The 14,465-nt window shown below is 40.9% G+C and overlaps 2 protein-coding genes across 3 annotated transcripts in view; one reads left to right on the top strand and one right to left on the bottom strand.

Moving 5' to 3' along the window:
* Positions 1-14,465, bottom strand: part of SORT1 (sortilin 1) — a 530,048-nt gene that overhangs the window by 126,205 nt on the left and 389,378 nt on the right. The gene's annotated exons all lie outside the window — the stretch shown is intronic.
* Positions 7-14,465, top strand: part of LOC134608746 (probable transmembrane reductase CYB561D1) — a 62,859-nt gene continuing 48,400 nt past the window's right edge. For both annotated transcript variants that reach the window (XM_063451833.1, XM_063451842.1), the window contains exon 1: positions 7-183. In XM_063451833.1, the coding sequence (XP_063307903.1) occupies positions 53-183 (131 nt within the window). In that variant the 5' untranslated portion in view covers positions 7-52. The remainder of the gene's footprint in view (positions 184-14,465) is intronic.

Here is a 14,465-nt window from a genome sequence, read left to right on the forward strand (position 1 = left end):
GTTTGTATTTAGCACTACTTTAACAAATGGCACTTTGTACTGGTGCCGCTAGATGGCGATGTATCCCACGCTTCCACGTGATCTTCTGGAACCAGGAAATGGTGGAACCAGGAAGTGGGAGCTGCTGTACAATAGACGGATATCATCCCTCATATCTCTGGCAGGGAACCAGGAATATTCACGGTACATAGCCAGGTGTATGGGAAGTGGGCACTGGGTGTGTGTATAGTATTACAAGTGTCAGTGTCCATGTTGTGACAGGTAGCCCATACAATACCATCACTGCTAGCAAGGTGCTTCATTCAGCAGGCTTGTCTAGTTACATTGCATTCATGTCTGTTTTATTTCCTGGTTGATGCCCATAATGTTCATGTGGTGAAAGCTAGAGGACCTTCACTATAAGATTCTCTCTATATTCTACTTAGTTGGGTACTATAATATCTGCTGCTCGGGACAGTCAAGTTAACACAACCTTGCAGGAGATAATGCTGTTGCTAGGAAGGGTTGTCATAGAAACGTCATAATCTACTTGGCAGCTGCCAGAAATGAAAAGACAACTGTTCTCTTTATTACTACCAATAAATGATTAAATGTATTATAGCCTTTTTGTTTATAGTATTGCAACCAATGGAAACCAAAATGTATACTACAAAATGTATACTACGAAAATATAGTCACCAGAAACAACTACAGGTGTAATGTAGTTGTTCTGGTGTGTATAATCTGTCCTTGCAGGTTTTTCAATGTGCTTCCTGGGTCAGTGCTGCAAAGTTTTGCGCATGGAGACTAAAGCAAAGGACCCGCATGGCGCTAGGTTTTACACATTTTTAAGCTGGGACCTAAACGGTGGTTTCAAAACTACAGTGTCAAGAATACATGTTTGCATTCCTGATACTATAGTGTTCCTTTAAACCCTTCAGGACCGAGGACGGTTCAGGACCGTCAAGGGCATTTTTGCATTGCCGACCTGTGACGGTCCCAAACCGTCCTAACACTCCAATGTACTTACCCAATCGCCGTCGTTCCCGCGTCAGCGATCAGCGTTGCAATAGGTGTCCATGTGTCTGCCTGCAGGGGGACTGCCTGTGCTGACAGGCAGTCTCCCTGCTAGTGTAAAAAAAAAAAATTTAAGTTAAAGTTAATAAAAAAAATTAATAATTATATATGTGTATATATATATATGATATATAGACACTTGGGCACTCCAGCTGTTCTTGAACTGCAGTTCCCACAATATGTCTATGTATCATATATATATATAATGTCATACTAAGTGTATTTTTATATTAATATGTACTTATATAAAAATAAAAATACACATATAATTAAATTACACACGTGTGTGTGTGTATGTGTATATATATATATATATATTGTATATAAATATTATAAAATACAAATAAGTAATTTAAATTAAATAAAAACGTAAAAATAATAATAAAAATATAGCTATATGAAATTTTATTCTAACTGTATTTTGATAGTAATATATATATGTGTGTGTGTGTATATATATATATATATATATATATATATATATATCAAAATACACTTAGAATGAAATTGTATATATATATATATATATATATATATATCTATGTATATATAAATAAATAAAAATAATACGAAATATACATATGCCCATATACAAAATTACATAAATAATTATATAAATATACACGAAGACTTCAAATATATAAATATGCATATATATTTAAATTCTACGTGCGTATTTATGTAATCTTTTTACATGATTAAGTAATTTTATTGATTGCAATTTGAGGGACCTGCCTGCCAACCCAGGCCGAAAGTCCAGAGAATTTAATTTGCTAGCACTATATTTTACCCTTTAACTTTCTATAACACCCTAAAACCTGTACATGGGGGGTACTGTTTTACTCGGGAGACTTCGCTGAACACAAATATTAGTGATTCAAAACAGTAAAACATATCACAGCAATGATATTGTCAGTGAAAGTGACTTTTTTTTTGCATTTTTCACACACAAACAGCATTTTACTGATGATATTGTTGTGAAACGTTTCCCTGTTTTGAAACACTAATATTTGTGTTTAGCAAAGTCTCCCGAGTATAACAGTAACCCCCATGTACAGGTTTTATAGTGTTTTTGAAAGTTACAGGGTCAAATATATGGGTCAAATATTTTTACATTGAAAAAGGCCAGGTTGGTTACGTTGCCTTTGAGAGCGTATGGTAGCCCAAGAATGAGAATTACCCCCATGATGGCATACTATTTGCAAAAGAAGACAACCCAAAGTATTGCAAATGGGGTATGAACAGTCTTTTTTAGTAGCCACTTAGTCACAAACACTGGCCAAAATTACCGTTCAATTTAGTTTTTTACTTTTTTTCACACACAAACAAATATGAATGCTAACTTTGGCCAGTGTTTTCGACTAAGTGGCTACTAAAAAAGACTGGACATACCCCAAATTGAATACCCTGGGTTGTCTACTTTAAAAAAAAAAAAATATGTACATGTGGGGTGTTGTTCAGAGATTTATGACAGATAATAGTGTTACAATGTCACTATTGATAATTTTTAAAAATGTATGTTTTGAAACCGCAATATCCTACTTGTACCTATATCCCCTATAACTTGCAAAAAAAAAAGCATGTAAACACTGGGTATTTTTAAACGCAGGACAAAATTTTGAATCTATTTAGCAGTTTTTTTCATTCGCTTTTGTAGATGAGTAAAAGATTTTTCAAGTAAAAGTCAAAAAACATGTATTTTTTTCAATTTTTCATCATATTTTTTTTAAATTAAATTACATGAGATTATATAAATAATGGTATGTAAAGAAAGCCCATTTTGTCCTGAAAAAAACAATATATAATTTGTATGGGAACCGTAAATGAGAGCGCGGAAAATTACAGCTAAACACAAATACCACAAAAGTGTAAAAAGATGCCTGGTCGCAAATGTACAACATCGCAAAAACAGCCCAGTCCTTAAGGGGTTAATATTGCATACACAATACACAATCTATCTCTCTCTCTCTCCCCCCCCATGTGTACACACACCCCCATGATAATATGTATGTGTGTATTGTGTGAAAGCATGTTTATGGATGCTTATTTGTATTTGTGTGCAGAATCAGTGTGAATGCATGTGTATGCAGTTTAAGTATGGTTGACTGCAAGGATACATTACAATGCATTGCAATTTGCTGTGATTATGTGGATGTTTTGTACTGTGTACATGCAGGAATGTACTTGTACAAAGTTTTAGGGTTAGTGAATGCAGTTATCTGTTTGTGCTTAGGCTTCAGTTCAATAAGCTTTCCAAATGATTCAATATTGTTACAAATATTCCCGTAGACTTTAATGGTGATTTCTATAGGTAAATCATTTGAAAACATTTCTAACTTTATTGAATAATTTGGAAAGCTTATTACATCAAGGCCTTAATGTCTGTGTGTGCTAATGCAAACGTATGTGTATCAGTATGGACTACCTGCTTCTTATCCTCACAGGATTCTTGTCTCCACAATTCTCCCAGCTTACAACTCTCTCCACCTTTGACTCCCCCACCCCCGTGCATAAGTAGCCACGTTAGGCCAGGATAAAGAATGTAAAGAGGTATTATATGTAAACATTACAAAATAATATAAAAATACGCTATATTGCATGTAATCTTTTATTTCCAGGAATAATAATAAAAGGCAGTATTCGTTTTAAGAAAACTTTCTGATGTTAAAATATTTGTAAAACAAAATTTGGCTTTATTTGTATCTCCCTCTGGTTTTTGTTAATGCATATATATATATGCATTGCATATATAGGTATGTCATTGCAACTTAAATGCACAGCCAGGTGAAGGAGAGTAATCTTCCACAGAGAAAGAGCTGCTCCCTCCCAATATATATAGATATTATTGTATATGACCACAAATATATATATATATATATATATATATATATATAATTTGTGGTCATATACAATAAGCCAAGTTATAGTAATGGTATAAGTCGGTTGTGGTGTGCCAACCGACGTTCGGGTAGGCCTTTAAAAGAGAGCCCACCCAGATGAATGGCTTAACAAAGGGAGTGGTGGGTGGTCTGATTCAGGCAGTCTCAACCCAGAGGAAGGGGAGGAAGGGGACGGCTCAGCCTTCCCATTTGTGGTTGTATACAGTAAGCCGAGTTATAGTAATGGTGTAAGTCGGTTGTGGTGTGCCGGAACCGACTTTCGAGTAGGCCTGTAAAAGAGGGCAAAAAGTTTAACAGTGTAACATTGAATACGTATTGACATTACATAACCAATACTTAAAGGGACACTCCAGGCACCCAGACCACTTCGGCTCATTGGAGTGGTCTGGGTGCCAACTCCCACTACCCTTAACCCTGCAAGTGTAATTATTGCAGTTTTTTTTAAACTGCAATAATTACCTTGCAGGGTTAAGTCCTCCCCTAGTGGCTGTCTATTAGACAGCCACTAGAGGGACTTCCTGCTTCATAGCACAGGTTTTCTGTGCTAGAGCGTCGCTGGATGTCCTCACGCTGTGTGAGGACCTCCAGCGTCGCTCTATTCCCCATAGGGAAGCATTGAAATTCATTTTCAATGCTTTCCTATGGGGTGCGCTAATGCGCATGCGCGGCATTGCCGCGCGTGCGCATTAGGTCTCCTTGGCTGGCGGGCGAGATCAGTCTCGCCCACCGGCCGACGTAAGTAGAAGGAGGAGCGGCGGGGGAGGAGGAAGCAGCGACGTGGGACCTGTCGCTGCCCCTGGTAAGTCACTGAAGGGGTTTTCACCCCTTCAGCAACTGGGGATTGTGGGGTGGGAGGGAGAGGGACCCTCCAGTGCCAGGAAAACGGATCGTTTTCCTGGCACTGGAGTTTCCCTTTAAATGCATGTCTCAATTCCCTCTCAGATTGAGAAATATATATGGCATATGAAGATGACTCTACTGTCCTAGCCATTAGATGACGTGTACTGGGATATTACTAGAGGTCGTAGAAGCAGTACGTATTCTTTTAGAATGACAACTTTAGCTTAATGAAGCAGTTTTGGTGTATAGAACATGCCCCTGCAGCCTCACTGCTCAATCCTCTGCCATTTACGAGTTAAATCCCTTTGTTTATGAACCCTAGTCACACCTCCCTGCATGTGACTTGCACAGCCTTCCATAAACACTTCCTGTAAAGAGAGCCCTATTTAGGCTTTCTTTATTGCAAGTTCTGTTTAATTAAGATTTTCTTATCCCCTGCTATGTTAATAGCTTGCTAGACCCTGCAAGAGCCTCCTGTATGTGATTAAAGTTCAATTTAGAGATTGAAATACAATTATTTAAGGTAAATTATATCTGTTTGAAAGTGAAACCAGTTTTTTTTTCATTCAGGCTCTATCAATCATAGCCAGGGGAGGTGTGGCTAGGGCTGCATAAACAGAAACAAAGTGATTTAACTCCTAAATAACAGTGAATTGAGCGAGAATGATCTATACACTATAACTGCTTTATTTAGCTAAAGTAATTTAGGTGACTATAGTGTTCCTTTAATGGTTGTATTTGAGTAACTTTAAGTGTTGTGAGCTAGTTAAAGGTTGTGAAAGCCGCCATGGAATTGAATGAGTATGGTTTGATGATTTGATATGCAGAAGTGAGTTTATTGAAAATGGCCAGAGCCCAGCGTATGAACAGGTGACATTGACAGAGAGTGTTGCTTGTGCCAGCAGTTAAATCCTGGAATGTAGGGGTTTGGTAGGGTGTTTGGCCACCGTGGGGAGAGTTTGGAAGAATATGAAAAATTGTGATTGAGTCACCTCCTCGGTTGCTATGTTGTGCCAGCCTGGTATAGGTATGTGAACAGAGTAGAGTTTCTGTGATGCTGTCAGCCGGATCTCTTCCTAATCAAACTTATCATTGTTAGTGAGGGCATGGGCAAAAAAATTTGGTTTGGTTCGGTGCAGCGCTTCTGGAATTCCGGCAATTCCCGGACCCTAATACTAACCCTATCTCTTACCCTAACCACCACAACCACTTACACATCTAGGGTTAGGGTTAGGGTGGGGTTAGATTCCTGTTATCATTCCCGAAATTTTCCCTCCCTCTCCTGTTTTGCCACTTTTCAGAAATCCAAAGCATCCGACTGTCCAAATTGCAGAAATTCGTCCTAATTTACATTTGTAACAAAACAAATTGCACATGTCTAGTGTATAATAGGGTGTATGTAAAGTAAGGATTAAGGCATGAATAAATGTAGGTTAATTGTACCAAAGTTGTAGAAATGGACTGTGAATTGCGTATGGACAGGAGTGATGAACTGGTATTCGATCTGGTTTATTTATATTTATTTTTACACAGAGTGTTGTACTTAGGAAGGCCGAAATTAGATTGTAGCTGTAAGCCCACCTGAGACGGTATGAAGCTTATGTAAGTGAAGGCCTAGTGAGTTCCGTGTGTCAAGGTATAGGAGTAGAAGGCCGAAACAGCTCATTGCGATTCATGAGTAGCGGGGTAGCCATTTAAGAGCAGAATGAGAAATAGTGGGTGTATGAAGTGATATGATGTGGGCTGGTTACTGGCTGTTGAGCTGTGGAACAGTTGCACTTTACACAGTGATGGAAAATTGCAGACCTGCTCCATATCATACTGTGTATATAACCAACTTGACCCATGAGAGGCCCGAATGGTAGGACTGTTAGTGATGATAATAATGAGACACTTGAGTAACATGGCACTAAGATCCAAATGAAGCATATGTTGTGGAAGGCTAAGTGAGGACCTAATATAAACGTATATGTGTGATGTCCTGCATCTTTCATGGGGACCTAATAATTTCACCTTTTTTCCATAAAAAGTTGTGCTTTTCTTTTCTCTCTTTTTTTATTTTTTATTCTCTACATGTATGCAGTTACTACTTTATTGATAAGTATACATATTGTTTTCACACTGTTTAGCACACCCTTCACTTTCCTATGATAGTGAAGACCAAATGAGGGCCTAACATAACTACACCTAGATGCAGGGGTGGCCAAATGAGGGCCTAATGAGAAGTTATAAGTGCATATTGATACAATTAATGTTGAAAATATTTGAGTAGAATGATTGCAATTTAGTATGTTATTGGTGACACCCAAGTGACGGACCTAGTTTGTGGCATGTCTTGATTTGAAGTTTAAAATAACATTTAGATGAGGGCCATGAATATGTCCATATAACCATAGAACAGACAATTATGACCAACATTATGTTACAGTACAGTTGACCAGGCCTGTGAGGAGCCCAGAAAGTAGTGATGGACAGTGAAATAAGAATACTAACGGGCAGTACCATAAATGCTAACCACTTGTATAGGCCCAAGTTTGGGCCTGACCTAAATTTAGACAGTCAGTAGTAACACCTAGCCATATAGTTATTAAACAATGTAGGCCCAATGAGTGCCTGAATACCCAGATGGCAGACATATAGAATACATATAGGTACTTAGGCTGGAAGAGGCCGGGTGAACATAAGTAACAAATGCTGATCTGCTCAAATCTGACAAGTATAACCAAAGCCGTATGGACCGACAATAATAATCTGCAAATATGAAAACTAAATATATAATTAAACATTAAAACAGGGTGACTAAATGAATTGCATATGATGAAATTGATTTGGCCAAATGAGGGCCGAATACAGTAAGCAGAATGCATGAACCTAATTGAGGTATCACTATGGTGCTATTTATGATTAAAATAGGCCAAATCCGCGTTAGTAGTTAAAATGACCATATCCAAATAAGGGAAGAATACGGACTGAACTGCGAATGACTCCCTAGTTAGTGAAAGGCTGAACAGGGCCAATACATGTTGAATGTCAGGGACAGAGTGGCCCAACGCGGGCTGGATGAACAAACTTACGGTTTCGTTGTAATAAACGCACAAACAGCAACAGGAAAAGTGCCCCATGAGCTTCGAAGGAGGCGGCTGTTTTTTTACTAGCGTGAGGTAAAATGAATACTTGCATGGGCCACACTAGGCCAAGACCAGTTTATTTGGAGGTTAGGCAGTTTGTGTTAATGACCTTTGAACCAGAAGTAGATGGATCTGTACCGAACCAGGCAGTCTCAGTCCAGAGGCATGAGAGGTCTGTATTTATAGGCTGGGTAACTCCTCCCTCAGCCTTCCCATATATATAGATATAGATAGATATGCTTTCAGGTCTAGCCGTGACCTTCTAGTGTTTTCTTCCTGAGAGATACAATTTTTAGTGGTCCTCGATTGGGAGCAGCTCTTTCCCTGTGGAAGATCTCTCTCATTTGCTTGGCTGTGCATTCACATTGCAATGACATACCCCATCATCACTTGTCGAGCGTGTGTTTTTGTTTCCTTGTGAGCCATAGCATCAGAGAGAACTGCACAAGCTTCTGCTGAGCAAAAAACTCATCCTTGCCTGCAGTGATAGCTAATGTCATTGCAATGTTAATGTGCTTTACTTTGGGTGTCACTTTGCACAGTGGGAAGCCAAGACCTACTCTACAAATCCAAAATTCTGGGTGGGTGTTGATGTGGCATCCACTCTGCAGCCTTTTCATATTGTCACTAATTGACACTGAAAATGTTAATTAAATTCCAAGATGATCACCTACACACAGAAAAGATGCTATCAGATATTGGAGTACTGGAGAACATATATGGTAGATCAGTCATTTTGAAATAATATAGATTTTTTTACAATTTCCTGCATAACACCCATGTCCAGGATTCTTTACAGACAGTAATTATACAGTTACAACTTATACTGATACTACAATAAAACACATAAAACATTTATACATAATGAAAAATTCTTAAAAATATATAAGCAAGTCTGATGCTGCTAGGTGGTTAATAATGGGATGAAGTAATTGAGTTTAATGAGTTGAACGGATAGGGAATAGTACATTGACTTATTTATGAGGACTCGAAGAAGCTTTTTTTTTTCTTCTTGTTCTACAATACAAACATAGAATGTGACGGCAGATAAGAACCATTTGGCCCAGCTAGTCTACCCAATTTTCTAAATACTTTCAATAGTCCCTGGCCTTACCTTATAGTTAGGATAGCCTTATGTCTATCCCATGCATGCTTAAACTCCTTCCAGGGCCGGACTGGCCCACCGGGATACCGGGAAATTTCCCGGTGGGCCGCGGCACCTGGGGGCTGCACTGAGCAAGTATGTGCCACCGGGTGCCCGGTCCGGTGGCACACACTCTGAGGGGGCCGGCGGCCGCATTCCCCACTGGAGCCGCCGGACCGGGTGGCACTCATGTCAGTGGCTACATACCAGGGTCGTAGCCACTGTGGCCAGCCTCTTCTCCTGGGGGGCCCAGGAGCCGGCCACCTCAGGGCCCCCCGAGGCTGGCCCTGCTGACACCCCACGGCTGGTCCTGCGGGCGCGCGAGGGAGCACTCTTCCCTGAGTGCTTCCTCTTCAGCTCCCTTGCGCGTCGCACTGATACCGGAGCCGGAAGATGACGTCATCTTCCGGCGCCGGCATCCCTACGCGGCGCGCGAGGGAGCTGAAGAGGAAGCACTCAGGGGAGAGTGCTCCCTCGCCCGCCGGCCAACCAGATAGACAGCCCGCCCAGTGACCGGCCGCCCAGGAGCCCAGCAGCACCACTGGACCCCAGGGAATCCCCTCAGCACTCCAAAAGGTAAGGAGGCTGGGGGGGATTAAATTTAAAAAAAATCATGTGTGTGAGTGTTAGTGTGTGAGTGTTAGTGTGTGTGTTTTTGTGTTAGTGTGTGTGTTTTTGTGTTAGTGTGTGTGAGTTTTAGTGTTAGTGTGTGAGTGTTAGTGTGTGTGAGTGTCAGTGAGTGTCTGAGTGTGTGTCTGCTAGTGAGTGTTACCGTGTGTGTCTGTTACTAAGTGTGTTTGTGTGTGTTAGTGAGTCTGTTTGATATCTGTTGGTGAGTGTGTGTTTGTCAGTGAGAGTGTATGTTTTGTGTTAAATCTGTTTTTATTGAGGTCAACACAATAAGCAGTTTTCCCACGCAGGGGATAAAGCGTAAACAATGCATTCATTATGGAAAAACATAAATAGATATGTGTACAATTTTATCATAGCATGTTATAGCCCTACAATGTGGTACACTTTTCATATGTTTTTTCTGCATTGGCTGAGTTCAAAATGGGGCCTCATATGTTACTCTGCCGTTAAGTTGTGGCCAACTAAGCATCTGGTAAAGCTTTCCATATATGATCAATTGTAAGCATAAAGTAATAACGGTCAGGCTACGCATGTCCGCTAAGGAGATCTTAAAACGTTGCCAATATCAGTACCTGATTGGAACGTAGGCAAGTAAGCCTGCTACTTTCAGAGTTTAGGGATGACCCTTTTAATTACAGCAGCTATTTAGGCAAAACCTAAGGCATGTAGCAAAATCAAGAAACCCCGCACTTTACAGTATAGTAGCCCAGTTGCAGAATGGTATTTGGCCAACATGCGACCAAAGCATAAAGTACTTCAGAACGTGGTAAAACTTAGCCTGAGTTGGCGGGAGGAGGCATTATGCTGAGGCGTTAATGATGTGCATTGCGTTATGTTACCAGGTATCATATGGCTAATGTGTGTGTTAAATAATTGTATGCATATACCTGAAGAGTGCGTCATTACTATGTTAATCAGCATAGCGCCTAAAGTAAACGTTCTGTATAGAATAAACTGAGGAAAATGGATAAGATAACTTAATTAACTAAGATCTGATGTTAACTGTGTAATAAAAATGTCCATCTGCTTGCAAATCATTCAAGACTATATGCGGACAGTCTAGCGTATGACTATGTGGCAGGTTAACACTGTATTATGCAGACAAGCAGATCCTGCTATGATAAAAAGAAATGTGGTTTAAAGTCATTGCTGCAGGGTCCAATGCGTTTCAATCCGTAGTGACTTGCAGATAAAAAAAAAAAAAAAATAATGTAAAAGTACTGAAAAATAGAAGAAATAAAGGTGGATATGTAAAGTCAAGATGACCATAACCAAGATTTCTGTGATAATCCGATCGGGGCTGTTCCCAGCTTAGCAGCGGTATGACCCTAGTGCGTCGGGTCTCCATCAGCCCTCCCCAGGGAGTGTATGTTTTGTAAGCGAGTGTGTATTTGTCTGTCGCTGAGTGTGTCTCTGTCAATAAATGTGTGTGTCTGTTAGCAAGTGTGTATGCGTCAGTTCATGAGAGTGTGTGTCTTCAGCACTTACCTTTCTCCAGCGCCGGACTCCCTTGGTGCTGGGGATCCCTCCGCCTCTCAGCTCCGAATGCGCATGCACGGCAAGAGCCGTGCATGCATTCAAACCGCCCATAGGAAAGCATTACTCAATGCTTTCCTATGGACGTTCAGTGTCTTAGAATCGCGGAAGCTCCTCTAGCGGCTGTCAGTGAGACAGCCACTAGAGGCTGGATTAACACTCAGTGAAACATAGCAGTTTCTCTGAAACTGCTATGCTTTCAGCTGCAGGGTTAAAACTAGAGGGACCTGACACCCAGACCACTTCATTGAGCTGATGTGATCTGGGTGTCTGTAGTGGTCCTTTAATTGTGTGTGCATCTGGATTCACTGGCGTACACACCGCGGTCGCAGGGGTCTCAGCCCTGCAACCCCTGTGACCAGGTGCCCGCCACCATGGATCAATTTTCGCACCGGGGCCCCATGGATCAATTTTCACACCGGTGCCCCATGGGTAATGTGTACGCCACTGACTCCTGTCACTAATGCTGGGGGCTGAGGGAGGAGCAACGTAAATTTTTACAGTTTTGCCCTACATACATTCACCATTTCAGTTCCATTACCAAGCTTTCCTTAATATGTCAAGGTAGTTGGACTGAAAAATTGATTACATGCAAAGGCACGTCTGCTTAAAATAAATCAGCACTTTTGTTTATTTTGAAGCCTATGAGTGCTTTTTTTTACGTTGGAGTAATAATTTTTAATTTTAAGTTCTCTTTTCTAACTGTATCTGCACACTATGCTGGTGCGACACATTATGGGGCTGGTAAATATTTTTTTCCAGGGCTGCTTTTAATTCCCAGTCCGGCCCTGACTCCTTCACCTCTACCACTTCAGCTGGAAAGCTATTCCATTCATCCACTACCCTCTCAGTAAAGTGATACTTCCTGAAATTTTTAAACCTTTGCCCCCTCTAATTTAAGACTATTTCCTCTTGTTGTGGTAGTTTTTCGTCTTTTAATTATAGTCTCCTCCTTAACTGTATTGATTCCCTTTATGTATTTAAATGTTTCTGTCATATCCCCCCGTCTCGTCTTTCCTCCAAGCTATACATGTTAAGATCCTTTCCTTGTACGTTTTATCCTGCAATCCATGAACCAGTTTAGTAGCCCTTTTCTGAACTCTTTCAATTGTTTGTGAATGTTTGAGAGAGACTGGTGATTGGGAGTCAAGTTTGTTTTGGTAGTGGTGGTTATATTTTTTTCCAACAAAATACTGAACAGTAAAAGATGACCACATGAATGATGCAATAACAAAGTAGTATAGTAAATACAGTTAAAACGGTAAATTCAAATAAGTGGTTGACCAAGATATAATTGATGTGGACTGCCCAACACCATAAGATGAGCGACTTAGAATAAATGAATTCTAAAAACAAAGGGGGGGGGGGGGGGGAAGCTTCTGTTGTAAAATTATGGTATGAATAAGAATTAAAAGACAGATATAGCTTTAATAAATAAGAACACAGACTAAATACAATCAAACTCCAAAAGGGCAACCTATTACTGTGAGAATACGATCCAGCTCTACATAAGGCCTGTGAGAATATAATGCCGTAGGTAACAACTATAGTCACAGTGTACCCAATGTATAAAAGTAACAAAAAAGTTAGAGATTGTATTTAAACCATGGATAAAAAACATAGACACAAACTCTACACTATATAATAAAAATAGATATAAGTGGAAATCCCTTATAAAAAAGGGGAATGATTCACTTAACAGTGAAAAGTATAAATATGAAAAATGGCGTATAGTTACAGTAATTGTATCTCAGAACCTATAAAATCACCCAGCATAAGATAATATATAAAACATAAACAGCAAGCTTGCATATAACAAAAAAAGTACTTATCTGTTGGTGGCCCCTTCCACGTGTTAAAAATGATGTAGTTAGTCAATGGGGATTTCAGAGGTCCAGATGCCCAGCGAGCTCAACCCCAACTCATAGAGTGCCCATGTCTGTGTCCACTCGAACACCAGGCTGTGTTGTCTTGGTGTTTTGTGATATTCAGCCTCGATGGGGGAGCACAACCAGCTGGAGACACGAGACGGTAACTTCAGAAAAGGTTGCGGCTGCCTTGTAGGAGTGGATCAAGCGTCCGGGCGTGATCAAACAGATGGACCAGAAATCTGTGTTTTGTCTCTGTATGAGACTTTATCAAGACCTTGTGTGTGAAGAGTAGTGTGTGATGGGTGCAGTGTGGGGTAGTATGTGTGTGTGAAGGCAGTGTCTGTTAAGGGTGCATAGGGTCTATGCTGTGTGTAGGTGGGTGAGATGTAAAAACTTATCTTAAAGTCTCCCCCTCCCTTCTTCTTCTTCTTCTTTTTTTTTTAAAATTCTTTATTTTTGTTGTGCATGTTATAGGTAACAACCAACATTTTGTACCGCTGCGCCCCAACAGCTGCAGCGTGGTTTGACCAACATACAGCATTAGCATGGTTAAAACAGTTATAACAGTAATTGTCTTGCACAGTTTTTTTTAATTTTTTGAACGTGTGTGTTGTAGTGTTTGCAGGATGGTTTGTAGAGGTGGCTGCGAGCGTGTAGTGTGGGATCGCTTGGTATTTAATCTAGATCGGTGTTAGGGATGTGTCGGTTCGGGTTGTTCAGTATAGAACTATCCTATGATAGTGTGTTGTGTGGTTGTGGAGCGTGGGTAAACTGGCCCGCCTTAGGTGGCACCCCTGACCTAGGGGGTGGCGGGGGGGGGGAGAGCTGGCCGGTGTGGAGCTGAGCACCTGTCCTGTAGTGCCCCTTTTCCAGGAACTATTAGTCATGGGGTGGTGGGTCCTTCATGGGGGACTCTCATGTGTGTGGTGCGGTAACAAATTTACATATAGCTAATTATAAGCAACTTGCAACAGTTTCTGGCATTATACTTCGCAACTTTGCAAGTGGGTATACAGTCTTTCCAGAGTTCAGGTCCCTGGGTGGGTGGCCGTGCCAGCGTCAGGCACGAACGGGTTTATTCGGGAGGGGTTCCAGGTGTGAGAGTTCGCCCGTCTGTCGTCGGTCCCTACGTGAGGAGGTAGTCCCAGTGCCGTAAGGAAAGTTGGGGCTTCTGACAGCGATGAGAGTTTGTGTGCTGTCCCTTTGTGGTTTACCACCAGTAGCCTGGGGGACATCCAACGGTATTTGATACCTGCTGATCTCAGCATGGTTGTGAGAGGTTGTAGGGATCTCTGCCACTGCAGGGTGGACATTGTGAGGTCCTGGTAGAAGGTAAGGTTAGCGCCTTCGAAGGTGA

Source organism: Pelobates fuscus, chromosome 1, assembly GCF_036172605.1.
Source record: "Pelobates fuscus isolate aPelFus1 chromosome 1, aPelFus1.pri, whole genome shotgun sequence".
NCBI classification, from domain to species: domain Eukaryota; kingdom Metazoa; phylum Chordata; class Amphibia; order Anura; family Pelobatidae; genus Pelobates; species Pelobates fuscus.